Here is a 27791-nt window from a genome sequence, read left to right as displayed (position 1 = left end):
ACTCTTATAATAACACCTTTAATAGCACCTGCAACTTTGTCTGCCCTGAGTATTTATATTAAACATGCACAACACCTTTTCACCTGGACACTTTTTTTCAATATATATGTTATGTACTCCCTCCTACCCCTAGACACCTTGAGAGACGTAACAAACATTATAATGTGAATCGTGGTCACAAAACACAGGCATCTCTGTGAAATGCAAAAGAATGGGTCCAGTGTGATTAATGCTACACAGCAGCTGAGTACATGTTCACCACTCTTCCTCAGAGAACAGGTGCATTCCCAGCTGATGACACCAGGGGGCAGGTGAGAGCATGGACATCAAGCCACAATACTTCCATTCTTGAGGGATCTATAATCAGACTTGTGTGGACTTCCATTACAAATTCAGTTAACTGCTTGTGTGGATGTACTGTACGTACCATATATAGATCTGTTTGGTTTATGTTAACTGGATTCAACACAAGTAACTCCGTTTTCGTTTTTATTATTTTAATGATTAAATTAAGCAAATGGTGTAATAATTGCCTGTTTTGTAGATATAATTCTCAGGATGGAAACTTCATGGTACTGTACCTAGTGACTGACCAGGGTGTCATTCTGATGTCTATCTCTAAACATCCTTAGAGATAGACTGCCTGCATGCAGTCGAGAATACCTATTTACCACAGAATAATTATTAAACACTCGTCAAATTATTAAACTTAAATCATTTAGTCAAATTGATCATTGTCTGAAATAAGCTGAAAAATGATGACAATGACGATGATGATGATGTGGTGGTGGTGATGTTAATAATGGCGATGATGATGATGAGGTGGTGGTGGTGATGTTAATAATGGCGATGATGATGAGGATGATGATGATGATGATGTTAACACTGTGGATGATGTCCTGACTAGAAAAGTCATCAGGATATTTGTGAATCTATGTAATGTTGGGAGGGCCTGGGCTACAGTACTCCCTGACACAGGTTCCTACTTCCCCTGTGAGCATTTTATACCACTTTTGAAACTGAAATAGCACTGGGACTGTTCGCAGGGCAGTGCGCACTCACAACCAAACGTGATACAGACCCATGAACCCACCAAAGAGAAAAGTGCATCATGCACACATTATGCTAGTTGTTTTGCTTTTTTTTTCTTGTACGCATTACACTTGACTCTCTAATGCCTGGATGTTCAGTGCAAAATCTTCCATACAAGACTAACGAGCACTATGAAGCTAAAGCAGCTTTAATTAGCTCCAAGCAACTAGTGTTAGCGTTCCAAATATTACGGCATGTCTTAACTTTGAGTTGAGGCTCGACAAAAAGCAACTCGAAAACTGATCAGACGTTTTAACGCTGGGACCTTTCCATGTACAATGTGATGCGTACAAGAAAGTTTGCAGATTTAAAAAATAATAAAATCCAAAAATAGTGTGAAACTGACAGATTTTTCTGTTTGGCACAAATGTATCTATGCCACCAGGTCACAATACTGGGCAGAACAGACAGACCTCAGACTGAATGGTAACCAGGCCCTCGTCAGGCCTATTTTAAAGGCACAGCCTGCTATACATGTAGAATTAGCCCTTAGTGGAAATGAATAACCATCAATGAGACACACTCTGCATGAATATGTGATAGGAGGTAAAGCATGAGCTTTTCCTTTTACTGATCAGTACAAGTTTTTTCCAATTCCGAAAATATTGGCTGCACCACACTACGATACCTTTCTGTTGTAAAAACAGGAATGGCGATAACAGTCCTAAGATTCCGTTACTGTGTCTCACCTGTACGTTTGAAGCTACTGTTTGCAAACCATTAGCTCTCCGTGCCAAAGTTCGATTCATGAACTTTCTGTACTGCAATATATTTTCATTTGTATCTTCAACTTATTATCTTAATGTATGCATGTGATATGTATTCACATGTTTTTTCCAAAGTGCATGATATCTCTAAGAATATATTTGATTCCTCAAACAGCCCAAAATAAGACATCTTCACGAAGAGCCAGCCGCTACCGTAGACTGAGAGAAATGTTGCTTGTATTTACAGGTTCTGACTAAAGTTGACAATACCCTTTCCGCTATAACTGTCTGTGTTAAAAAATTTCAGAGTACTGGATCAGGAACATAATCATAACCATGCATCTCAAATGACTGGAATTAAGTTTAATTGCATTACATTGTTTGAGTAACATCAGCTGTCTCAGGCTGTTCTGCCAACTTAGTCAGAACAGCACATTAGGATTAATACACCTGGTGAATTTGTGAACAGGTATTGTTCTCTGGAAAAAAAATTTGAATAACAAGAGAAAGGAGAAAAAGAATACCCAGAAGGAGATATTAAAATGAACATGACACACATGCTGATATAATTATATGAATCCCGTATTAGCATTATTATTTATGCCTTTTTGCAATAGATGAGGACAAATATGGGCAACATGCAACAGAGAACTACAGTCCGTATGATCGAGAGCCAGACAAGCGTGGATAATTCACCTCCTGAAATATAAATATTTGTTTAGGATTTTGTGAATGACATTGATGTTGCTACAATCAAAATTATGTTAAAATCTAAATATTTTCCTTATTAATTAAATAACAAATGTGAATTAATACTAACTGTGATATTAAATCATACATACATTTAAATGAGCTTACCCTCAAAATCCAGCTTGGTCCCACTCCCAAACAGGATCTCCCCACAGGTGGCCACAGCACAGTAGTAAGTCCCAGCATCAGAGGGGCTGAGGTTCCTCTTGGGGAATTTGTAGACACAGCTCTGTGTGGGAGACACAGCCCCAGAGCTCCTCTGGCACTCATCACTCCTGGTTCCATGGGTGTAAATGATTCCTGGAGGGGACTCTCCTGAGCCCTGTCTGAACCAGTACACACTGTGTTCTCCTGCACAGGTCTCAGTGTGTACTGTACACTGCAGAGTTACAGAGTCTCCACAATGCACTGACTCAGACTCGGGCTGCTGCAGTACTACTGTCCTGCCGTGTGACTCTGACCCTGAAGAATTCAGTTCAATAATTAAAATTATAACAGGATACATGCTTGGATTCGATCATTATTTTTGTATTTCTGTAATTCAAAAGCATATGCAGGGTTTTCTTTTTGTACAAACACTATTTTAAATCTGGTTTTGTCATTTCCAATCTAGCAATTAGCTTAGTAAAGAAAAAAAAAGAAATAAAGAAAATGTCTATTTATGTCTTTTGTATCAATGAGTTTAGATAATAATGCAATTTTAGCCTGTTTCGCTCAACATACAGTATCTCCAGTAATAACAAATGTTGAAATACCTCAATTTCTTAATGCTTAGAGATTTTATGACCCTAAAAAAAAAGATCTGCTTAAGATTTTTTCAAATTTTAAATCACCTTCAAAATCCTGTACAAGAATAAAGATGTATAAGATGTGGACTGAAGGTTCATATTTACCCAGCACCATTAATGTAGTTCCTTCTACAAAGGTGATATCATTGTAGAGCAAAATAGCGCAGTAGTATGTGGCTGAATCCGACGGCTCTACTTGTGACACAGTCAGGTTCGAGGTCCCCTTTGCTGCTTTAGCACTGAGGCGTGTACTGTTTATAAAATCATTGAAATATATAGTATAAGGTTCAGAATTGAATATCTTTAACAATTGCTCAGGCTTCTGTCCAAGAGGCTGCTTAAGCCATCTGTACCATTGCACATCATCTTTAGCATAGAAACATGAGAGAGTCACAGTGTCTCCAAGCTGAGCTGTCACCAGCACATCAGGCTGAACTATGCTCTTCCCAAGCAGACCATCTGGAAATAAAACAAAAAGCACCTTCAACTGACAATGGGAACAATACGGGAAAAACACTGATCTCTGTATAAATGTCTCCATACTGTCTTTGAGCAGACTTGTTTTGACTGTTAAGTTAATAATAATTATAGACTTACAAACTTTGCTGAAAAGCACAAGAACAGCACAGAGTGGTGGCATCACTCTATCTGAACTCTCCTCTTCTGGAGACTCTTCTCTGCCTGAGACCCTGCTTGTCCTCTGCGCTGTAAAACTCAAACTGTACAGCTAAGAGGAGGACTTGAGGTAATAATTTCTTGTCATTCACTGAACAGTAGGAGGGCACATGTCAGGGGCAGATTTGATTGGCTGTTTAATGATTTGGGTGCACAAGAGCTGCACAAGCATCTACTGATACACACCCTCAGTGCAACAAAAGAACACTGTTGTCATTATTTCCATCCTGCTTAATAAAGGACAAATAATAATAATAATCCAGTTGTAATTTACAGTGCAATAATGTGGAAGTTTTCACATAGTTTTAAATAGGTTACTTTAAGAGTAACTTTAAATTGAAAAAGGCTCCTCAATTCATATTACAGTTCAATATGTGTGCGTGGGTGTATATGTGTGTGGGTTCGTATGTGCATGTGTGTGTATGTGTGTATGTGTGTGTGCGTGGGTGTATATGTGTGTGGGTGCGTGTGTGTGCTCATCTATGTGTGTGTGCGTGGAGGTTTCTGTGTCTGTGTGTGTGTGTTTGTGTGGAGTGTGTATGTGTGTGTGTGTCTGAGTGAGTGTGTGTGTGTGTGTGTGTGTGTCTATATGGTTGTGTGTGCGCATGTATGTGTTTGTGCATGGAGGTGTATGTGTCTATGTGTGTGTATTTGTGTGGTGTGTATGTGTGTGTGTGTGTATGTGAATACGGTTGAGTGTGTGTGTGTGTGTGTGTGTGTGTGCAGTATCCATGGTGCTAATTTCTCTGCTGTCCCATTCCAGGAGTAGGAGGCAGTGCTGCCCGTAGGTGGATTGGGCCGGGATTCTGCATTCACATGCATTTTTGGTAATTTTCATCGGAAAAAACAAAAAAGTGATCAAAAACAAGAAAAAAACTGTTGTCTTTACTAAGAGAGCCTCACAAAAGTTTAGAATGATTATGCTATTGATTATGCTAATGAGTTTGGAGGCAGCTCACTGGAATGTTCATACTGTGATGTCACACCTGATCTTACATTGTGATTTTGCACTGCACTGTAACCAGGGTGAGGTGTCTTTAAATAAGTTATTTCATGATTTGTAATTGCACAACTCATAATTCATAACTGAAACATTTTCTCATCATAGAATGAGCAATATACCAGCAATAACTTACATAATGTAGATTGCCCATATCCAAGGTGTCAATGTCTGAGGCTTGAGGTCACTGGATGACATCACAATGGTCTCATTAAGGGGACTACTTCTGTTATCTCTCTGGCCTTGTCTCAATGAAGGGCCAGTTCAATGCACCTAGTTGCATTTAAACTTAGAATATGTAAGTTTTTAAATAAATAAATGAAATAAATACATACATTTTTAAAAATCATAATTTAGGCTCTCAAAATACATGACATGCATGAACAGCAATGAAACTTTTTTCAAAACGGTTTCCTTTAATCTTCTTGCATAACTGCAACCAGCACATTCGTTTAAAAATCTTAGCTGTGCTGGTTGTGGTGTCAGAAAGGGTAATGGTGAGCTGTCCCTCCAGCTCCCTGGTATTCCAGCAACCTGGGAGAGCTGCAGCACCATGGACAGCACCGGCCCTTCTCACAGGCAGGGGGGCAGGTGTGGCTCATTGTAATTACGCCAGCTGCTCCCCATTGCCTGATCACTGGGCCTTATAAAAGGGCCTTTCTCACAGGCGTAAGGAATCCTTTTTATGAAAGGTTGTTGTTGTGTTTGAAGGGTTAGTTTGTTGTGTACTTTTGGCCTCTGGATTATTATTCAGGACAGTTTCCTCGTTCTGTTATTTTTTTTATTTTTTTTAGTATTTTGTTGTTGTTGTTTTTCAGTTCCTGGACGAATGAAAATAAGTAAATTTTTTATTTTATTTTGTCTTTTCATCATGTGATACAGTGGCCTACCCCAGCACTGCATCACAAAGTCTATTAGCGTAAAAGAATCACTAAGAACAGTATTGGGCTACCAATTCATGTCCTGAATGAAATCAGAATGTTTGCAATTGTGACATGTTTAATCATCCTACTGTACAAACATGGTGGTTTGAGTTTTGTGAAAGTTAAAAAAATGGGCAACGAAAGACCATGATTAGAAAGCTTTCAAACCGTTTATGAAAGATTTCTGACAGCCATTTGAACTGAGTTCTCAAAATGTATTCTTCAAAAAGAAATGGTGTGTAATCACTGATTATGTCAAAAGAGCACATGTAGTTCTGACCCCACTGAAATGAGAGAGAGAGATGCCTGGTAACATATGAAAGGGGTGCATGCAGAGGCCTAAGGAAAGGCAATGCATGTTTTTGACTTTATTTTGCTTGTTCACCATTTGATTGCCACCCCCAACAATGCATCACAAGGGTTGTAAGGGTAAAGGAATCATGAAGAAGAGTCTTTAGAAACTAATCCAGGATTAAATCAAAATGTTTACATTTGGAGAATGTTTAAACTCCTATTATAACAACATGTCAAAGGGTGGTTTGAGCTCAGTGAACGGTAATATAATGGCCAACAAAAGGCCATGATTAGTAATCCTCAAACTACTTGCAACAGATGTGTGGCAGCTCTCTGATCAGTGATTGCATGCAATGTATTTATGATCTCAAGAGAGCACACATAGTTCTGCTCTTTCTGAAGTACCACAGGAAGAGAGAGAGAGAGAGAGAGAGAGAGAGAGAGTCAGGCAGACAGAGAGGGAGGTGCCAGGTTTGAAAGGAGTGCATGCAGAGGAAACCACAAAGGCAGAGCAGAGAGGTTTCGTTCTCAGTCAGTGGCCAGAGAGTCAGGCCAAAACACAGAGAGAGCTGCACCTCCAGCATTGTGCAAAAACTCCCCTCAGACCAGCAAGCAGGTCTCAGAGCGTGATTTCTAGTGTGCTCTCAAAGGGAAAAGGTTATAAACAGGAAACAAAACGAGTTCCGGACAATAATTAATACTGCCCTGACCCCCAGTACCCAATGGAATTTAACTTTCTGGGATACTACTCTCTTTGGTCACATACACACACACACACACAGGCACGCACTCTCTCTTCCCCCTCACCTGTACACTCACATCCTGATATGCAACCCCCCCCCCCCCATGATACAATGATAGTTTCCTTTGAGTCCATTCTGCTCCACACCTTACTCAGCACGTACATTCATTATGAAGAATACAGCATGTCCTGAATGAGTCAAGAAAACTGTCATGTCCTGAGTCACCACAGCTGGTCACATGACCATGGAATGTACCATCAGGGCAGGAAAAGGAGGGGAATGATAAAGATGTTCAAATTTCAGTATTTTTAAATGATGTTTTATGACTTATTGAGTGTATATTTAAATCTTGGGGACAGATTATAAATAAAAGTGCACTGTTTTCTATGCCTCTCTTGTCTGGTCTGTTGTAATGGAAAGGTGGTCTGAGGTGTGAGGCGGGTGAATTTGATCAAAGCCTCAGTGTGGTTTCAGCGCTGAGAGAGGGAGGAGCTGCAGGTCAGTCTTCCTGTGCAGCTCTGGTCTGTGTAGAGCTGAATGTATTAGGCTGTGAGTGGAAAATAACTGGACCTCCGCTGTCACCACAACAGAGCAGACTGAAACAGGCAAGCTCATTTTGCTGGTATTGAAAAAGAGAGCCGTGTGCAAAAGCTTTCAGAAACAATAAGCAGTGCAGTGACCTCAGAGCAGGAAGCATATCAGCCAAAGCCTCTCTCCATGTGACAGAGTGCCTGCATTTTATTCTTTTACCCGTATACAAGAGTTTCTGTCCCAAGAGCATTCTGACAGCCATAAAAATGTATGTATTTCATGGAAATGTTCTGAGAGTTCGTCTCTTAAGATACACAAGCAGAATAACTGTGACCCTACCATCCCCACCGCCATGCTACCTGCAGCCCGTTCGGTTTTTAGACAATTTGACAAATGTTACGTTCCACGTCGTGTGTGTTTTTTTTTTTTCCCCCTCTGTACTGCTGCAGGAGAGCCATTCATCATTCCATTCACTGTCCCTGCTGTCAATCATCGTTAACCTGGTCCCGCCTCCACCAATCACATCCCTCCTCTGGAAGATAAAAGCTGCGTGGCTGCTGCTGCTCGTCGTCTCTCTGTTATTGATCTCTGTTCGTTTTCGCTGTGTGGTTGTGTATGTGCAGTAGAGATTTGAGACTTGTGAGTGTGCGTGTAAACGTTTCCCCTGCTTGTGTATGTGTGGTTGTCTGTGTGTGGTTCAGGCCCTGGGGCAGGTAAGACAGAGGCCTCTATACACCGGTGCTACACGCAGGAGGAAACTTGTACAGACACATTAGAAAAGGGGTGGTTGCCAGCTGTGTATTTTTGTTTGTAAGAGTAGCTAGATAGTCTTGTGTTTTGCTTAGTTAGTCAGATTATCTTTTGTTCTAGCGCTGTTTGGTTTTGTTTATTTCATTTCTTTGGCTACATTCATGTCCCTTGGCCTTGTGACCTAGTTGTGTCTTGTTTTGTGTTAACTTGTACAAATGTAAATATCACTTCACTTGCACTCTCATAATAACACCTTTAATAGCACCTGCAACTTTGTCTGCCCTGAGTATTTATACTAAACGTGCACAACACCTTTTCACCCGGACACTTTATTTCAATATATATGTTATGTACTCCCTCCTACCCCTAGACACCTTGAGAGACGTAACAAACATTATAATGTGAATCGTGGTCACAAAACACAGGCATCTCTGTGAAATGCAAAAGAATGGGTCCAGTGTGATTAATGCTACACAGCAGCTGAGTACATGTTCACCGCTCTTCCTCAGAGAACGGGTGCATTCCCAGCACCTGACACCAGGGGGCGGGTGAGAGCATGAACATCAAGCCACAAAACTTCCATTCTTGAGGGATCTATAATCAGACTTCTGTGGACTTCCATTACAAATGCAGTTAACTGCTTGTGTGGATGTACTGTACGTACCGTATATAGATCTGTTTGGTTTATGTTCCCTGGATTCAACACAAGTAACTAATGATTATTAAATTATGCAAATGGTGTAATAATTTCCTGTTTTGTAGATATAATTCTCAGGATGGAAACTTCATGGTACTGTACCTAGTGACTGACCAGGGTGTTATTCTGATGTCTATCGATAAACATCCTTTAGAGATAGACTGCCTGCATGCAGTCGAGAATACCTATTTACCACAGAATAATTATTAAACACTCGTCAAATTATTAAACTTAAATCATTTAGTCAAATTGTTCATTGTCTGAAATAAGTTGAAAGATGATGATGATGATGATGATGAGGTGGTGGTGGTGATGTTAACAATGGCGATGATGATGAGGATGATGATGGTGATGTTAACACTGTGGATGATGTCCTGACTAGAAAAGTGATCATGATATTTGTGAATCTATGTAATGGTGGGAGGGCCCGGGCTACAGTACTCCCTGACACAGGGTCCTACTTTCCCTGTGAGCATTTTTTAGCTCTTTTGAAACCGCAATAGCACTGGCACTGTTCGCAGGGCAGTCCACTCTCACAACCAAACGTGATACAGACCCATGAACCCACCAAAGAGAAAAGTGCATCATGCCCACATTATGCTAGTTGTTTTTTTTTCTTGTACGCATTACATTTGACTCTCTAATGCCTGGATGTTCAGTGCAAAATCTACCATCCAAGACTAACGAGCACTATGAAGCTAAAGCAGCTTTAATTAGCTCCAAGCAACTAGTGTTAGCGTTCCAAATATTACGGCATGTCTTAACTTTGAGTTGAGGCTCGACAAAAAGCAATTCAAAAACTGATCAGATATTTAACACTGGGACCTTTCCATGTACAATGTGATGCGTACAAGAAAGTTTGCAGATTTAAAAAATAATAAAATCCTAAAATAGTGTGAAACTGACAGATTATTCTGTTTGGCACAAATGTATCTAAGCCACCTGGTCACAATACTGGGCAGAACAGACAGACCTCAGACTGAATGGTAACCAGGCCCTCGTCAGGCCTATTTTAAAGGCACAGCCTGCTATACATGTAGAATTAGCCCTTAGTAGAAATGAATAACCATCAATGAGACACACTCTGCATGAATATGTGATAGGAGGTTAAGCATGAGCTTTTGCTGTTACTGATCAGTACAAGTATTTTCCAATACCGAAAATATTGGCTGCACCACACTACGACACATTTCTGTTGTAAAAACAGGAATGGCGATAACAGTCCTAAGATTCCGTTACTGTGTCTCACCTGTATGTTTGAAGCTACTGGTTTGCAAACCATTAGCTCTCAGTACCAAAGTTCGGTTCATGAACTTTCTGCAATATATTTTCATTTGTATCTTCAACTTATTATCTTAATGTATGCATGTGATGTGTATTCATTTTGTTTAGATGTTGGAATAGCAGTGATTTTTCCAAAGTGCATGATTTCTCTAAGAATGCATTTGATTCCTCAAACAGCCCAAAATAAGACATCTTCACGAAGAGCCAGCAGCTACCGTAGACTGTGAGAAATGTTGCATGTATTTACAGGTTCTGACTAAAGTTGACAATATCCTTTCCGCTATAACTGTCTGTGTTAAAAAACTTCAGAGTACTGGATCAGGAACATAATCATAACCATGCATTTCAAATGACTGGAATTACGTTTAATTGCATTACATTGTTTGAGTAACATCATTTGTCTCAGACTGTTCTACCAACTTTATCAGAACAGCACATTAGGATTAATACACCTGGTGAATATGTGAACAGATATTGTTCACTGGAAAAAAAAATCTGAATAACAAGAGAAAGGAGAAAAAGAATACCCAGAAGGAGATATTAAAATGTACATGACACACATGCTGATATAATGATATGAATCCCGTATTAGTATTATTATTTATGCCTTCTTGCAATAGATGAGGACAAATATGGGTAACATGCAACAGAGAACTCCAGTCCGTATGATCGAGAGCCAGACAAGCGTGGATAATTCACCTCCTGAAATATAAATATTTGTTTAGGATTTTGTGAATGACATTGATGTTGCTACAATCAAAATTATGTTAAAATCTAAATATTTTCCTTATTAATTAAATAACAAAGGTGTATTAATACTAACTGTGCTATTATATTGTACATACATTTAAATGAGCTTACCCTCAAAGTCCAGCTTGGTCCCGTTCCCAAACAGGATCTCCCCACAGGTGGCCACAGCACAGTAGTAAGTCCCAGCATCAAAGGGGTTGAGGTTCCTCTTGGGGAAGTTGTAGACACAGCTCTGTGTGGGAGACACAGCCCCAGAGCTCCTCTGGCACTCATCACTCCTGGTTCCATGGGTGGAAATGATTCCTGGAGGGGACTCTCCTGAGCCCTGTCTGAACCAGTACACACTGTGTTCTCCTGCACAGGTCTCAGTGTGTACTGTACACTGCAGAGTCGCAGAATTTCCTGGCTGCACTGACTCAGACTTGGGCTGCTGCAGTACTACTGTCCTGCCGTGTGACTCTGACCCTGAGGAATTCAGTTCAATAATAAAAATTATAACAGGATACAAGCTTGGATTCGATCATAATTTTAGTATTTCTTTAATTCATAAGCATATGCAGGGTTTTCTTTTTGTACAAACACTATTTTAAATCTGGTTTTGTCATTTCCAAACTAGCAATTAGCTTAATAAAGAAAAAAATAAAGGAATAAAGAAAATGTCTATTTAGGTCTTTTGTATCAATGAGTTTAGAAAAATAATAAAGCAATTTTAGCCTGTTTCGCTGAACATACAGTATCTCCAGTAATAACAAATGTTGATGTACCTCAATTTCTTAATGCTTTGCATTTTAGTGACCCTACAAAAAAAGATCTGATTTCTTAAGATTTTTTCAAATTTTAAATCATCTTCTAAACCTGTACAAGAAAAAAGAAGCATAAGACGTGGACTGAAGGTTCAAATTTACCCAGGACCATTAATGTAGTTCCTTCTTCAAAGCTGAGTTCATCGTTGAGCACAATAGCGCAGTAGTATGTGGCTGAATCCGACGGCTCTAGTTGTGACACAGTCAGATTCGAGGTCCCCTTTGCTGCTTTAGCACTGAGGCGTGTGCTGTTTAAATCATTGAATTTTATAGTATAAGGTTCAGAATTTTTTATCATTAACAATTGCTCAGGCTTCTGTCCGAAAGGCTGCTTAAGCCATCTGAACCATAGCACACCATCTTTAGCACAGAAACATGGGAGAGTCACAGTGTCTCCCAGCTGAGCTGTCATAAGCGCGTGAGGCTGAACTATGTTCTTCCCAAGCAGACCATCTGGAAATAAAACAGAAAGCACCTTCAACTGACAATCAGGACAATACGGGAAAAACACTGATCTCTGTATAAATGTCTCCATACTGTCTTTGAGCAGACTTGTTTTGACTGTTAAGTTAATAATTATACACTTACAGACTTTGCTGAAAAGCACAAGAACAGCACAGAGTGGCGGCATCACTGTATCTGAACTCTCCTCTTCTGGAGACTCTGCTCTGCCTGAGACCCTGTTTGTCCTCTGCGCTGTAAAACTCAAACTGTACAGATAAGAGGAGGACTTGAGGTAATAATTTCTTGTCATTCACTGAACAGTAGGAGGGCACATGTCAGGGGCAGATTTGATTGGCTGTTTAATGATTTGGGTGCACAAGAGCTGCACAAGCATCTGCTGATAAACACCCTCAGTGCAAAAAAAGAACACTGATGTCATTATTTCCATCCTGCTTAATATAGGTCAAATAATAATAATAATCCAGTTGTTATTTACAGTGCAATAATGTAGATGTCTTCACAATGTTTTAACTGGCTTACTTTAAGAGTAACTTTAGATTGAAAAGGCACCTCAATTCATACTACAGTAATTAATATGTCTGTGTGTGTGTGTGCGTGGGTGTATATGTGTGTGGGTGCGTGTGTGCATGTGTGTGTATGTGTGTATGTGTGTGTGCGCGGGTGTATATGTGTGTGGCTGTGTGTGTGTGCTCATGTATGTGTGTGTGCGTCTCTATGTGTGTATGCGTGTGTGTGTGTGTGTGTGTGTGTGATTGCATGTGTGTTTGTGTGCAGTGTCCATGGTGCTGAATTTCTCTGCTGTCCCATTCCAGGAGTAGGAGTCCGTGCTGCCCGTAGTTGGATTGGGTCGGGATTCTGCATTCACATGCATTTTTGATATTTTTCAACTTCTATCATCTGCAAACATGAAAAAAGTGGTCAAAAACAACAACAAAAAAAAAGATCTGTTGTCTTTACTACGAGAGCCTCCCAAAAGTTTAGAATGGCTGATTATGCTAATGAGTTCAGAACATTGGGCAGCTCACTGGAATGTTCATACTGTGATGTCACACCTGATCTTACATTGTGATTTTGCACTGCACTGAAACCAGGGTGAGGTGTCTTTGAATAAGTTATTTCATGATTTGTAATTGCACAATTCATAATTCATAACTGAAACATTTTCTCATAATAGAATAAGCATTGTACCAGCAATAACTTATATACCGTAGATTGTCCATATCCAGTGTATCAATGTCAGAGGCCTGAGGTTCTGTCACTGGATGACATCACAATGGCCTCATTATGGGGACTTCCTCTGTTATCTCACCTGGCCTTGTCTCAATGAAGCGCCAGTTCGATGCACCTAGTGGCATTTCAACTTAGAATATATACGTTTTTAAATAAATAAATGAAATAAATTTTAAAAAATTTAAAAATCATAAATTAAGCTCTCTAAATACATGACTACATGAACAGCAATAAAACTTTTTCAAAATTGGTTTCTTTAAACTTCTTGCATAACTGCAATCAGGAATTTCATTTAAAAATCTTAGCTGTGCAAATTGTGATGCCAGGAAGGGTGATGGTGTGCTGTCCCTCCAGCACCCTGGTATTCCAGAAACCTGGGAGAGCTGCAGCACCATGGACAGCACCAGCCCTTCTCACAGGCAGGGGGGCAGGTGTGGTTCATTGTAATCAGGCCAGCTGCTCCCCATTGCCTAATCACTGGGCCTTATGAAAGAGCCTTTCAAACTGTTTGTTAAAGATTTCTGACAGTCAATTGAGCTGAGTTCTCGAAATGTAGTATTCTTCAAAAAGAAATGTTGTGTAATCACTGATTATCTTAAAAAGAGCATATGTAGTTCTGACCCCACTGAAATGAGTGAGATGCCTAGTAACATATGAACGGGGTGCAGAGGCCTAAGGAAAGGCAATGCATGTTTTTGACTTTATTTTACTTGTTCACGCCAGCAAGGCATCACAAGGACTATAAGGGTAAAGGAATTAAAAAGAGTCTTTGGAAACTAATCTGGGATGAAATCAAAATTTTTACATTTGGAGAATGTTTAAACTCCTATTATACCAACATGTCAAAGGGTGGTTTGAGCTCAGTGAAAGGTAATATAATGGCCAACAAAAGGCCATGATTAGTAATCCTCAAACTACTTGCAACAGATTTGTTGCAGCTCTCTGATCTATGAAAAATGAGTTATTCTTCATAAATATACTGCATGTAATCACTGATTATCTCAAGAGAACACACACAGTTCTGCTCTTTCTGAAGTACCACAGGAAATCAGAGAGAGAGAAAGAGAGAGAGAGAGAGAGAGAGAGAGAGAGAGCGAGAGAGAAAGGAAAGAGAGAGGAAACCACAAAGGCAGAGCAGAGGGGTTTTGTTTTCAGTCAGTGGCCTGAGAGTCAGATCAAACCACAGAGAGAGCTGCACCTCCAGCATTGTGCAAAAACCCCCTCAGTCCAGCAAGCAGGTCTCAGAGCGTGATCTCTAGCACGCTCTCAAAGGAAAGACGTTATAAACAGGAAACAAAAACAGTACCGGACTATAACTAATACTGCCCTGCCCCCTGCCCCCTAGTACACAATGGAACCTAACTTGCTGGGATACTGCTTTCTTTGGTCACACACACGCACACACAGACACGCAGGCACACACACACACGCGCGCACGTGCAAACACGCAGGCACACACTCTCTCTTCCGCCTCACCTACTGTACACACTCACATCCTCATAGTCAAACACCCATGATACAGGAATTGTTTCATATAAATCCATTCTGCTCCAGACCTTACTGAGCACATACATTTATGAAGAATGCTGCTTGTCCTGAATGAGTCAAGACCACTTTCATGTCCCGTGTCAGTACAGCTGGTCACATGACCATGGAATGTACCATCAGTGCAGGAAAAGGAGGGGGATGATCGAGGTGCTCTGTGTTTCAATGCATCTGATGATGTTTGTGCAGGAAAAACACTATCACTTTACTTTAGTATTTTTATGACTCATTGAGTGTATATTGAAATATTTTAATGATGTGCACTTCACTGAGCATTTTACGTATAATGATATTCAACATTGTAAGCAGTATATAAATAATTTGAACGGTGCACACAAGCTGAAGAACATGTCTAAAACACCTTAATCAGACCAATACGGCGTGACTATCAAGAGTTATAGATTGTGACGTTATAATTTATCATCGTCCTAATGTCACATTTATAAATAATTTAATGACTATGCTGTGCTGCTTCCTATTGGTAAAACTCTGAACAACACACATTATAAAAGACGGTTATGATGACCTTGCTCTGCATTATAATACAACTAAAAAGCAACAGCATAAAACATGTCAATGATAATGAATGTAAAATAGAAAATTGAAAAGCCTTTTTAATTATAGAGAGCGATACTGATCATTTTGTGCCTGCAATTTACGTACTATATTTGGAACCTCGGGGACAGATTTTGAGTAGTATTTTTCTTTTGAAAGTTAAGTACACTGTTTTCTAATTCTGTCTCTTATGGTCTGTTGTAATGGAAAGGTGGTCTGAGGTGTGAGGTGAATAAATTTGATCGGAGCGTCAGCGGTGAGAGAGGGAGGAGCTGCGGTCAGTCTTCCTGTGCAGCTCTGGTCTGTGTAGAGCTGAATGTATTAGGCTGTGAGTGGAAAATAACTGGACCTCCCCTGTCACCACAACAGAGCAGTCTGAAACAGACAAACTCATTTTGCTGGTATTGAAAAAGAGAGCCGTGTGCAAAAGCCTTCAGAAACAATAAGCAGTGCAGTGACCTCAGAGCAGGAAGCATATCAGCCAAAGGTGTTTGTCCATGTGACCTTTAAGGCCTCCCTTTTGTTATTTTAGGGTCATTGTTTAATATTATGCTGTCAAAACTAAATACTTTATAGTTGCAAGTCCAGTCTGGGTAAGGGCATTACTCTCTCCTTGTTCTCTAGATCATCGGCCCCTGTGAACACCTGACAGGCATCTCAGCAGGAAATGCAAGTGAGAGCCTGTTCATGCTCTGTCCCTTTACACAGGAAGGAGTGGTCTCAAACGTACAGCACCGGATCAGTTACTGAGAACGCAAGCTGTCGCTGTGCATACAGGAAGTGCTTTGGTTACTGAAGGTACAGGGAGGGCACGGCTAGCAAGAGGCCTAGCCTTCAGAAAGCATATCCAGCTGTTATAAAGCATGCAGGAGAGTACCTATATTCACAGCGATGTTTCTCCTGGCTAAGCAGTGGCAGACACATATGAGTAGTTGTGACAGATACAGCCGTGGTATGGATGTGCAGACATATCTCTACATGCCATCTCCATGTGGAGAAAATCCCTAAAAAACTTTAAATGACAGTATTCAGCCACTTTGTATCAGAAATGTATCCCATTTTTTGATGCTGATTGTCTGATATATGAATTTATTTGGCAGCCAGTGTTCGACTAATGACTCCAATAGCACTGCCTGTAGACTGTTTGGGTATGCAAACTTACATACCACTGCAATGGACCTGCGGACACAACAGTTACATGCAAGGCTTTTTTGGCACAAAGTGCTTTGGACAGAACAAATAAAAGCTCTTTGCCCACAATCACCAGAGGTACATTTAGAGAGAAGTTTTAGAGAGACATGCAATTTGACCAGCGGTGGCCAAACTGTTGCACCCCACTGTGTGTGTTGAATATTTTATTGAATGGAATGTGGTTGGGGCAGCATTTGACCTTTCATAAACAGTTGTGGAACTAACCTCACTTTCCCCAGCTGAAACAATGTCTATGAACCCCGAAATGAATGGATCTACTATTTATTCTTATCACTGACTAGCTCTGAATTACAAAAACTGTACACTGCAAAACATTTTGATTCCGTCTAATCAGTGAATCACTGCTGACACATTAACAGTCTGACCTTGTTTTGTAGTCCTAATATTTCACTCTCCCATCTCTGTGTGACACCACATTACTGGCATTTAGCAGGCACTCACGCAATTTTACATGAGCACACTGTTTCATTTTATACAGTTATGGGCTGAAGTCATTCAGGATAACATCCTTGCTCAATAATACAGGTCAAAGGGCAGTGTGTCACCTGAGAATCGGGACCTGTTCCCTAAGCAGTACACAACACTACTGCCCCAAACCCATTCAACAACACTGAGGACCATTCACCAGATACTGCCAGAGAGTGCACAATTTTTACTTTGTGTATTTGAAAAACAGAGGAGTCAAAAAATAAGCACAGCTGCAGGCAAATTCCTGTACGTGTAATAAAATTTACAGCGACATAGTATGATGTTCAACAATTCTAGCGAGGGAATATTTTGATTATTCTTGTGACGAAGATGGCTTTTATGGAAAATTTCACTCGAGGTCTCTAAATCTCATATCTGAGTAAACCGTTTCTTTCTCCACTTCCTTCTTCTTCGTCCTCACTTTGGGTTTCTTGGTGGTGAAAGTCAAAGCAGCGTAATTCATTGATTCCTCTTGACTCTAAAAGAAATACACACCACATATGACTACACTTCATTCTGATAATAATGTAACCAGGATATTCTCCACAAAAAATAACTATTCATTTATTTATTATTTTTTAGATAATATTTTTACCTGTTTGCTCGCCAGGCCTTCTCCGCTCACTTGGTTGTTTGATGCAGCTCCTGTGTCAGTAAAAGAAAAATGTAAACTGCTGGTGGTTGTCAAAAATTAATTACTCAATTCATGCACTGGTTTTTAAAGTTAAGAAAGCTCCTCTTCTTTTTGTACTGTACTTCTTCTTTTTCTTATTATTAATATTACTATTACTATTATTGTTACTATTAACAATAATATTCATAGCAGTCGTAGCACTTCTGGTAGTAGTATTTCATATAGTCAATTATATTCACCACTGTAGGACCGTAAGTTGCTGCTCCAAGGAGGAGTATATCTGAGGAGTGCATTGATTATATAATCACCAGGGAATCAGGATAGGCTTCAATGGAGATTACATATCACTTAAAAAGTATTTTAATTTGTTTGGATGGCAGTTAATTCTGCTCATTCTGCACTCACTTTTATTGACTTTTGTTTAAGAATATTTTTTCATAATCTTGGGGTCACACCATAGCATATAATGTCTATAATTTGGTTAGTGCCAGCTGGTACCAAAAAAAATGTAAAAATAAAATAAAAAACTGAAATACTTGAACCAATATATAACATTGGAATGACTATCAGAATGTCAAGTGTCATAAAATGAAGAGACGTTTGGCTTGCTTTTACCTGTGATATGTGTACATGATGTGCACATATCTAAAAGTAGTGAGAAGACGGTCATCAGCACCCATGGAGCAACTGTATGGTATATTATTAAACTGATTTTGCTTTAGAGAACTGTACACGGACTGTATGTGAATATTTCTGGATGCTACTTATGAAATAGCCTTTCGTGAAGATGACAAAATTGTTGTCAAATTGTGAAAGCCAACTACTTTACAGAAAACACTTTACACATTTTCACAGATTACTTTTATTTTTATTGACTCTGCGCCCTTTAAGGTACTGTTTATTTTTACGATCTTGCATGTTTCATACTAGTCTGAATTGAATTAACAGAAGATTTATTGAAAAAAAATGTTGTAAATAATAATCATGACATATTCCACACATTAATAACTTTGACTCTTACCTTTGCATTTCTCACAGCTTTTTCTCATTTTCAGAATGAGGACAATATTTAGGATCACACTCAACGTCAAAGCTCCCGCCAAGCAATAAAGAGGAAGATGTTCATTCCCTGACATATTAAATGAAAGATTTAGTAAACACCCTGCTTGAAAAAGATTAATAAGAGAAAGACATTGACAGTGTTAATTGTCTAAAAACTAATCTGCATGAGAATAACAATGAGGCATGGAAAACAATTAACAACTTACATATAAAATATATATATATATATATATATATATAAATTAATGAGCATATGTTAAACAATAATCCAATAATATCAGATGAAGTATGTTCTACTGATTACATTGACTTAATACATCATGATTTAGAAAAAAAATATATGATAAAAAAAATGCATGAACCTTTTAAAAACTGAGACAATGCTTTTATTATGTGATTGATTTTTTTAGTTACCCTCAAAGTGCAGCTTGGTCCCGTTCCCAAACAGGATCTCCCCACAGGTGGCCACAGCACAGTAGTAAGTCCCAGCATCAGAGGGGCTTAGGTTCTTCTTGGGGAATTTGTAGACACAGCTCTGTGTGGGAGACACAGCCCCAGAGCTCCTCTGGCACTCATCACTCCTGATTCCATGGGTGTAAATGATTCCTGGAGGGGACTCTCCTGAGCCCTGTCTAAACCAGTACACACTGTGTTCTCCTGCACAGGTCTCAGTGCGTACTGTACACTGCAGAGTCGCAGAGTCTCCTGGCTGCACTGACTCAGACTCGGGCTGCTGCAGTACTACTGTCCTGCCGTGTGACTCTGACCCTGAGGAATTCAGTTCAATAATTAAAATTATAACAGGATACATGCTTGGATTTGATCATTATTTTAGTATTTCTGAAATTCAAAAGCATATGCAGGGTTTTCTTTTTGTACAAACACTATTTTAAATCTGGTTTTGTCATTTCCAAACTAGCAATTAGCTTAGTAAAGAAAAAAATAAAGAAATAAAGAAAATGTCTATTTATGTCTTTTGTCTCAATGAGTTTAGAAAAATAATAATGCAATTTTAGCCTGTTTCGCTGAACATACAGTTTCTCCAGTAAAAACAAATGTTAATATACCTCAATTTCTTAATGCTTAGAGTTTTAGTGACCCTACAAAAAAATATCTGCTTTCTTAAGATATTTTCAAATTATAAATCACCTTCAAAATCCTGTACAAGACAAAAAAAGTATAAGACGTGGACTGAAGGTTCATATTTACCCAGGACCATTAATGTAGTTCCTTCTCCAAAGCTGATATTATCGTTGAGCGAAACAGCGCAGTAGTATGTGGCTGAATCCGACGGCTCTACTTGTGACACAGTCAGGTTTGAGCTCCCCTTTGCTGCTTTAGCACTGAGGCGCGTTCTGTTTATAAAATCATTGAAATCTATAGTATAAGGTTCAGAATTTTTTATCATTAACAATTGCTCAGGCTTCTGTCCAAGAGGCTGCTTAAACCATCTGTACCATTGCACATAGTCATCTTTAGCATCGAAACATGGGAGAGTCACAGTGTCTCCAAGCTGAGCTGTCACCAGCACATCAGGCTGAACTATGTTCTTCCCAAGCAGACCATCTGGAAAAAAAACAGAAAGCACCTTCAACTGACAATGGGAACAATACGGGAAAAACACTGATCTCTGTATAAATGTCTCCATACTGTCTTTGAGCTTGTTTTGACTGTTAAGATAATAATTATACACTTACAGACTTTGCTGAAAAGCACAAGAACAGCACAGAGTGGTGGCATCACTGTATCTGAACTCTCCTCTTCTGGAGACTCTCTTCTGCCTGAGACCCTGTTTGTCCTCTGCGCTGTAAAACTCAAACTGTACAGATAAGAGGAGGACTTGAGGTAATAATTTCTTGTCATTCACTGAACAGTAGGAGGGCACATGTCAGGGGCAGATTTGATTGGCTGTTTAATGATTTGGGTGCACAAGAGCTGCACAAGCATCTGCTGATAAACACCCTCAGTGCAAAAAAAGAACACTGATGTCATTATTTCCATCCTGCTTAATATAGGTCAAATAATAATAATAATCCAGTTGTTATTTACAGTGCAATAATGTGGAAGTCTTCACAATGTTTTAAATAGCTTACCTTAAGAATAACTTTAGATTGAAAAAGGCACCTCAATTCATACTACAGTAATTAATATGTCTGTGTGTGTGTGTGCGTGGGTGTATATGTGTGTGGGTGCGTGTGTGCATGTTTGTGTATGTGTGTATGTGTGTGTGCGTGGGTGTATGTGTGTGGGTGTGGGTGTGTGCTCATGTATGTGTGTGTGCGTCTCTATGTGTGTATGCGTGAGCGTGTGTGTATGTGTGCGTGTGTGTATGTGTGTGTGTGTGTTTCTGTGCAGTGTCCATGGTGCTTAATTTCTCTGCTGTCCCATTCCAGGAGTAGGAGGCAGTGCTGCCCGTAGGTGGATTGATACAGGATTTTGCATTCACATGCATTTTTGATATTTTTCAACTTCTATCATCTGAAAACACAAAAAAAGTGGTCAAAAACAACAACAAAAAAAAGATCTGTTGTCTTTACTATGAGAGCCTCACAAAAGTTTTGAATGGCTTATTATGCTAATGAGTTCAGAACATTGGGCAACTCACTGGAATGTTCATACTGTGATGTCACACCTGATCTTACATTGTGATTTTGCACTGCACTGAAACCAGTGTGAAACCAGTTGTCTTTAAATAAGTTATTTGTAATTTGTAAGTTATTATTTGTAATTGCACAACTCATAATTCATAACTGAAATATTTTCTCATAATAGAATGAGGAATGTACCAGCAATAACTTACATGATGTAGATTGTCCATATCCAGGGTCTCAATGTCTGAGGCCTGAGGTTCTGTCCCTGGATGACATCACAATGGCCTCATTAAGGGGACTACCTCTGTTATCTCTCCTGGCCTTGTCTCAATGAAGGGTCAGTTCAATGCACCTAGTTGCATTTAAAATTAGAATATGTACGTTTTTAAATAAATAAATGAAATGAATACATACATTTTTAAAAATCATAAATTAAGCTCTCAAAATCCATGACTGCATGAACAGCAATTAAACTTTTTCAAAACAGGCTCCTTTAAACTTCTTGCATAACTACAATCAGCACTTTTGTTTAAAAATCTAAGCTGTGCAGGTTGTGGTGCCAGGAAGGGTGGTGGTGTTCTGTCCCTGCAGCACCCAGGTATCCAAGCAACCTGGGAGAGCTGCAGGACCATGGACAGCACAGGCCCTTCTCACAGGCAGGGGTATTGGGCTACCAATTCATGTCCTGAATGAAATCAAAATGTTTACAATTGTGACATTTTTAAACACCCTACTGTACAATCATGGAGGTTTGGGTATTTTGAAAGTAGGCAATGTGGTTCAATAAAGTCCACAATTACAAAGCTTTCAAACTGTTTGTTAAAGATTTGACAGCCATTTGAGCTGAGTTCACGAAGTGTATTATTCTTCAAAAAGAAATGGTGTGTAATCACTGATTATCTCAAAAGAGCACATGTAGTTCTGACCCCACTGAAATGAGAGAGAGATGCCTGGTAACATATGAAAGGGGTGCATGCAGAGGCCTAAGGAAAGGCAATGCATGTTTTTGACTTTATTTTGCTTGTTCACCATTTGATTGCCACCCCCAGCAAGGTATCACAAGGGCTGTAAGGGTAAAGGAATTATTACGAAGAGTTTTTGGAAACTAATCTGGGATTAAATCAAAATGTTTACATTTGGAGAATGTTTAAACTCCTATTATACCAACATGTCAAAGGGTGGTTTGGGCTCAGTGAAAGGTAATAAAATGGCCAGCAAAAGGCCATGATTAGTAATCCTCAAACTACTTGCAACAGATGTGTGGCAGCTCTCTGATCTAAGAAAAATGTATATTTCATAAATACACTGCATTTAATAACTGATTATCTCAAGAGAGCACACATAGTTCTGCTCTTTCTGAAGTACCACAGGAAATCAGAGAGAGAGAGAGAGAGATAGAGAGAGTCAGGCAGACAGAGAGGGAGGGAGGTGCCAGGTTTGAAAGGGGTGCATGCAGAGGAAACCACAAACGCAGAGCAGAGAGGTTTTGTTTTCAGTCAGTGGCCAGAGAGTCAGACCAAAACACACAGAGAGCTGCACCTCCAGCATTGTGCAAAAACTCCCCTCAGTCCAGCAAGCAGGTCTCAGAGCGTAATCTCCAACATGATCTCAAAGGAAAAGGTTACAAACAGGAAACAAAAACAGTACCGGACAATAATTAATACTGCCCTGCCCCCCAGTCCTCAATGGAACTTAACTTTCTTGGATACTACTCTCTTTGGTCACACACACACACACACACACAGGCACGCACTCTCTCTTCCCCCTCCCCTGTACACTCACATCCTGATCGTCAACCCCCCCATGATACAAAGATAGTTTCCTGTGAGTCCATTCTGCTCCACACCTTACTCAGCGCATACATTCAAAATGAAGAATGCTGTATGTCTTAAATGAGTCAAGAACGTTCATGTCCCGTATCACCACAGCTGGTCACATGACCATGGAATGTACCATCAGGGCAGGAAAAGGAGGGGAATGATCAGATGTTCTGTGCTCACATCATTTCAGTATTTTTAAATGTTTTATGACTTATTGAGTGTATATGTATATCTTGGGGACAGATTATAAATAAAAGTGCACTGGCATATAGGCCTCTCTTGTGTGAGGCGGGTGCATTTGATCAAAGCCTCAGTGTGGTTTCAGCGCTGAGAGATGGAGGTGTGAATACAGCTCTGTGCAGCAGGTCAGTCTTCCTGTGCAGCTCTGGTGTGTGTAGAGCTGAATGTATAAGGCTGTGAGTGGAAAATAACTGGACCTCCCCTGTCACCACAACAGAGCAGTCTGAAACAGACAAACTCATTTTTCTGGTAATGAAAGAGAGAGCCGTGTGAAAAAGCCTTCAGAAACAATAAGCAGTGCAGTGACCTCAGAGCAGGAAGCCTATCAGCCAAAGTTTCTCTCCATGTGACATTGAGTGCCTGCATTTTATTCTTTTACCCTTAAACAAGAGTTTCTGTCCCAAGAGCATTCTGACAGCCATAAAAATGTATTTATTTTATGGAAATGGTCTGAGAGTTTGTCTCTTAAGATACACAAGCAGAATACTTGTGACCCTACCATCCCCACCGCCATACTACCTGCAGCCCGTTCGGTTTTTTGACTATTTGACAAATGTTACCTTCCACGTCGTGTGTTTTTTTTCCCCCTCTGTACTGCTGCAGGAGAGCCATTCATCATTCTATTCGCTGTCCCCGCTGTCAATCATCCTTAACCTGGTCCCACCTCCACCAATCACATCCCTCCTCTGGAAGATAAAAGCTGCATGGCTGCTGCTGCTCGTCGTCTCTCTGTTATTGATCTCTGTTCGTTTTTGCTGTGTGGTTGTGTATGTGCGGTAGAGATTTGAGACTTGTGAGTGTGCGTGTAAACGTTTCCCCTGCTTGTGTATGTGTGGTTGTCTGTGTGTGGTTCAGGCCCTGGGGCAGGTAAGACAGAGGCCTCTATACACCGGTGCTACACGCAGGAGGAAACTTGTACAGACACATTAGAAAAGGGGTGGTTGCCAACTGTATTTTTGTTTGTAAGAGTAGCTAGATAGTCTTGTGTTTTGCTTAGTTAGTCAGATTATCTTTTGTTCTAGCGCTGTTTGGTTTTGTTTATTTCATTTCTTTGGTTGCATTCATGTCCCTTGGCCTTGTGACCTAGTTGTGTCTTGTTTTGTGTTAACTTGTACAAATGTAAATATCACTTCACTTGCACTCTTATAATAACACCTTTAATAGCACCTGCAACTTTGTCTGCCGTGAGTATTTATACTAAACGTGCACAACACCTTTTCACCCGGACACTTTATTTCAATATATATGTTATGTACTCCCTCCTACCCCTAGACACCTTGAGAGACGTAACAAACATTATAATGTGAATCGTGGTCACAGAACACAGGCATCTCTGTGAAATGCAAAAGAATGGGTCCAGTGTGATTAATGCTACACAGCAGCTGAGTACATGTTCACCACTCTTCCTCAGAGAACGGGTGCATTCCCAGCTCCTGACACCAGGGGGCGGGTGAGAGCATGGACATCAAGCCACAATACTTCCATTCTTGAGGGATCTATAATCAGACTTGTGTGGACTTCCATTACAAATGCAGTTAACTGCTTGTGTGGATGTACTGTACGTACCGTATATAGATCTGTTTGGTTTATGTTCCCTGGATTCAACACCAGTAACTCTGTTTTCGTTTTAATTATTTTAATGATTATTAAATTATGCAAATGGTTTAATAATTGCCTGTTTTGTAAATATAATTCTCAGGATCGAAACTTCATGGTACTGTACCTAGTGACTGACCAGGGTGTCATTCTGATGTCTATCTCTAAACATCCTTTAGAGACAGACTGCCTGCATGCAGTCGAGAATACCTATTTACCACAGAATAATTATTGAACACTCGTCAAATTATTAAACTTAAATCATTTAGTCAAATTGTTCATTGTCTGAAATAAGCTGGAAAATTGACGATGATGATGATGATGAGGTGGTGGTGGTGATGTTAACAATGGCGATGATGATGAGGATGATGATGATGGTGATGTTAACCCTGTGGATGATGTCATGATTAGAAAAGTGATCATGATATTTGTGAATATGTAAAGGAGGGAGGGCCTGAGCTACAGTACTCCCTGACACAGGTTCCTACTTTCCCTGTGAGCATTTTTTAGCTCTTTTGAAACTGAAATAGCACTGGGACTGTTCACAGGGCAGTCCACTCTCACAACCAAACGTGATACAGACCCATGAACCCACCCATGAGAAAAGTGCATCATGCCCACATTATGCTAGTTGTTTTGCTTTTTTTTTCTTGAACGCATTATACTTGACTCTCTAATGCCTGGATGTTCAGTGCAAAATCTACCATCAAAGACTAATGAGCACTATGAAGGTAAAGCAGCTCCATGCAACTAGTTTTAGCGTTCCAAATTTTAAGGCATGTCTTAACTTGAGTTGAGGCTTGACAACAAGCAACTCGAAAACTGATCAGACATTTAACACTGGGACCTTTCCATGTACAATGTGATGCGTACAAGAAAGTTTGCAGATTTAAAAAATAATAAAATCCTAAAATAGTGTGAAACTGACAGATTATTCTGTTTGGCACAAACGTATCTATGCCACCAGGTCACAATACTGGGCAGAACAGACAGACCTCAGACTGAATGGTAACCAGGCCCTCGTCAGGCCTATTTTAAAGGCACAGCCTGCTATACATGTAGAATTAGCCCTTAGTGGAAATGAATAACCATCAATGAGACAAACTCTGCATGAATATGTGATAGGAGGTTAAGCATGAGCATTTGCTGTTACTGATCAGTACAAGTATTTTCCAATACCGAAAATATTGGCTGCACCACACTACGATACATTTCTGTTGTAAAAACAGGAATGGCGATAACAGTCTTAAGATTCCGTTACTGTGTCTCACCTGTATGTTTGAAGCTACTGTTTGCAAACCATTAGCACTCCGTGCCAAAGTTCTGTTCATGAACTTTCTGTACTGCAATATATTTTCATTTGTATCTTCAACTTATTATCTTAATGTATGCATGTGATGTGTATTCACATGTTTTTTCCAAAGTGCATGTTTTCTCTAAGAATAAATTTGATTCCTCAAACAGCCCAAAATAAGATATCTTCACGAAGAACCAGCAGCTACCGTAGACTGAGAGAAATGTTGCTTGTATTTACAGGTTCTGACTAAAGTTGACAATATCCTTTCTGCTATAACTGTCTGTGTTCAAAAACCTCAGAGTACTGGATCAGGAACATAATCAAAACCATGCATTTCAAATGACTGGAATTAAGTTTAATTGCATTACATTGTTTGAGTAACATCAGCTGTCTCAGGCAGCTCTGCCTACATTATCAGAACAGCACATTAGGATTTATTCACCTGGTTAATTTGTGAACAGGTATTGTTCTCTGGAAAAAAAAAATCTGAATGACAAGAGAAAGGGAAAAAAATACCCAGAAGGAGATATTAATGTGAACATGACACACAGACTGATTGAATGATATGAATCCTATAATACCATCATTATTTATGCCTTTTTGCAATAGATGAGGACAAATATGGGCAAGATCCAACAGAGAACCCCAGTCCGTATGATTGAGAGCCAGACAAGCTTGGATAATTCACCTCCTGAAATATAAATATTTGTTTAGGATTTTGTGAATGAAGTTGAGATGTTGTTACAATCAAAATTATGTTAAAATCTAAATATTTTCTTTATTAATTAAATAACAAATGTGAATCAATACTAACTGTGCTATTAAATCGTACATACATTTAAACAAGCTTACCCTCAACATTCAGCTTGGTCCCGTTCCCAAACAGGATCTCCCCACAGGTGGCCACAGCACAGTAGTAAGTCCCAGCATCAGAGGGGCTGAGGTTCCTCTTGGGGAAGTTGTAGACACAGCTCTGTGTGGGAGACACAGCCCCAGAGCTCCTCTGGCACTCATCACTCCTGGTTCCATGGGTGTAAATGATTCCTGGAGGGGACTCTCCTGAGCCCTGTCTGAACCAGTACACACCGTGTTCTCCTGCACAGGTCTCAGTGTGTACTGTACACTGCAGAGTCACAGAGTCTCCTGGCTGCACTGACTCAGACTCAGGCTGCTGCAGTACTACTGTCCTGTCATGTGACTCTGAACCTGAAAAATACAGTTTGAAAATTAAAAATAGAACAGGATAAATATTTGGATTCATTCAATATTTTTCCATAACTGTGTTTCCC

General features: G+C 39.8%; 2 protein-coding genes across 4 annotated transcripts in view; both read right to left on the bottom strand.

The window, feature by feature from the left end:
• The window catches only part of LOC118222479 (immunoglobulin superfamily member 3-like), a 125812-nt gene that overhangs the window by 79805 nt on the left and 18216 nt on the right, over positions 1 to 27791 (bottom strand). Inside the window, exons 9-10 of the mRNA XM_035408109.1 lie at positions 27355 to 27708; positions 18918 to 19025 (exon numbers count right to left, since the gene is read on the bottom strand). Coding sequence (XP_035264000.1) covers positions 18918 to 19025; positions 27355 to 27708 — 462 coding nt within the window. The remainder of the gene's footprint in view (positions 1 to 18917; positions 19026 to 27354; positions 27709 to 27791) is intronic.
• LOC118223799 (immunoglobulin superfamily member 3-like) lies at positions 2145 to 12901 on the bottom strand. Of its 3 annotated transcripts, none has more exons than XM_035410788.1 (4): positions 12376 to 12901; positions 3443 to 3796; positions 2658 to 3011; positions 2145 to 2498 (listed from the first exon to the last, which is right to left on the bottom strand). In XM_035410788.1, exons 1-4 carry the CDS (start codon positions 12539 to 12541, stop codon positions 2398 to 2400), a joined length of 975 nt encoding a protein of 324 aa, XP_035266679.1. In that variant the 5' UTR covers positions 12542 to 12901; the 3' UTR covers positions 2145 to 2397. The 3 variants fall into 3 exon arrangements, with proteins under 3 accessions (XP_035266679.1, XP_035266681.1, XP_035266680.1); XM_035410790.1 differs by lacking the exon at positions 12376 to 12901 and adding an exon at positions 3935 to 3985; XM_035410789.1 differs by lacking the exons at positions 2145 to 2498; positions 2658 to 3011; positions 3443 to 3796 and adding exons at positions 10578 to 10936; positions 11096 to 11449; positions 11890 to 12240 and having other exon boundaries at positions 12376 to 12736.

Source organism: Anguilla anguilla, chromosome 3, assembly GCF_013347855.1.
Source record: "Anguilla anguilla isolate fAngAng1 chromosome 3, fAngAng1.pri, whole genome shotgun sequence".
Lineage (NCBI taxonomy): Eukaryota > Metazoa > Chordata > Actinopteri > Anguilliformes > Anguillidae > Anguilla > Anguilla anguilla.
The sequence above is the reverse complement of the archived record's forward strand: the minus strand, read 5'-3'. Positions and strand labels throughout refer to the sequence as shown.

Excerpts from the sequence above, each read along its gene's own strand:
- LOC118223799 (XM_035410788.1), bottom strand. The coding sequence starts at position 12,541 with ATGACAAGAAATTATTACCTCAAGTCCTCCTCTTATCTGTACAGTTTG. Across the intron at positions 3,012-3,442 it reads AACTACATTAATGGTGCTGG|GGTCAGAGTCACACGGCAGG; the intron begins GTAAATATGAAC and ends TGAATTCTTCAG. Across the intron at positions 2,499-2,657 it reads GACCAAGCTGGATTTTGAGG|GAGGTGAATTATCCACGCTT; the intron begins GTAAGCTCATTT and ends TTTATATTTCAG.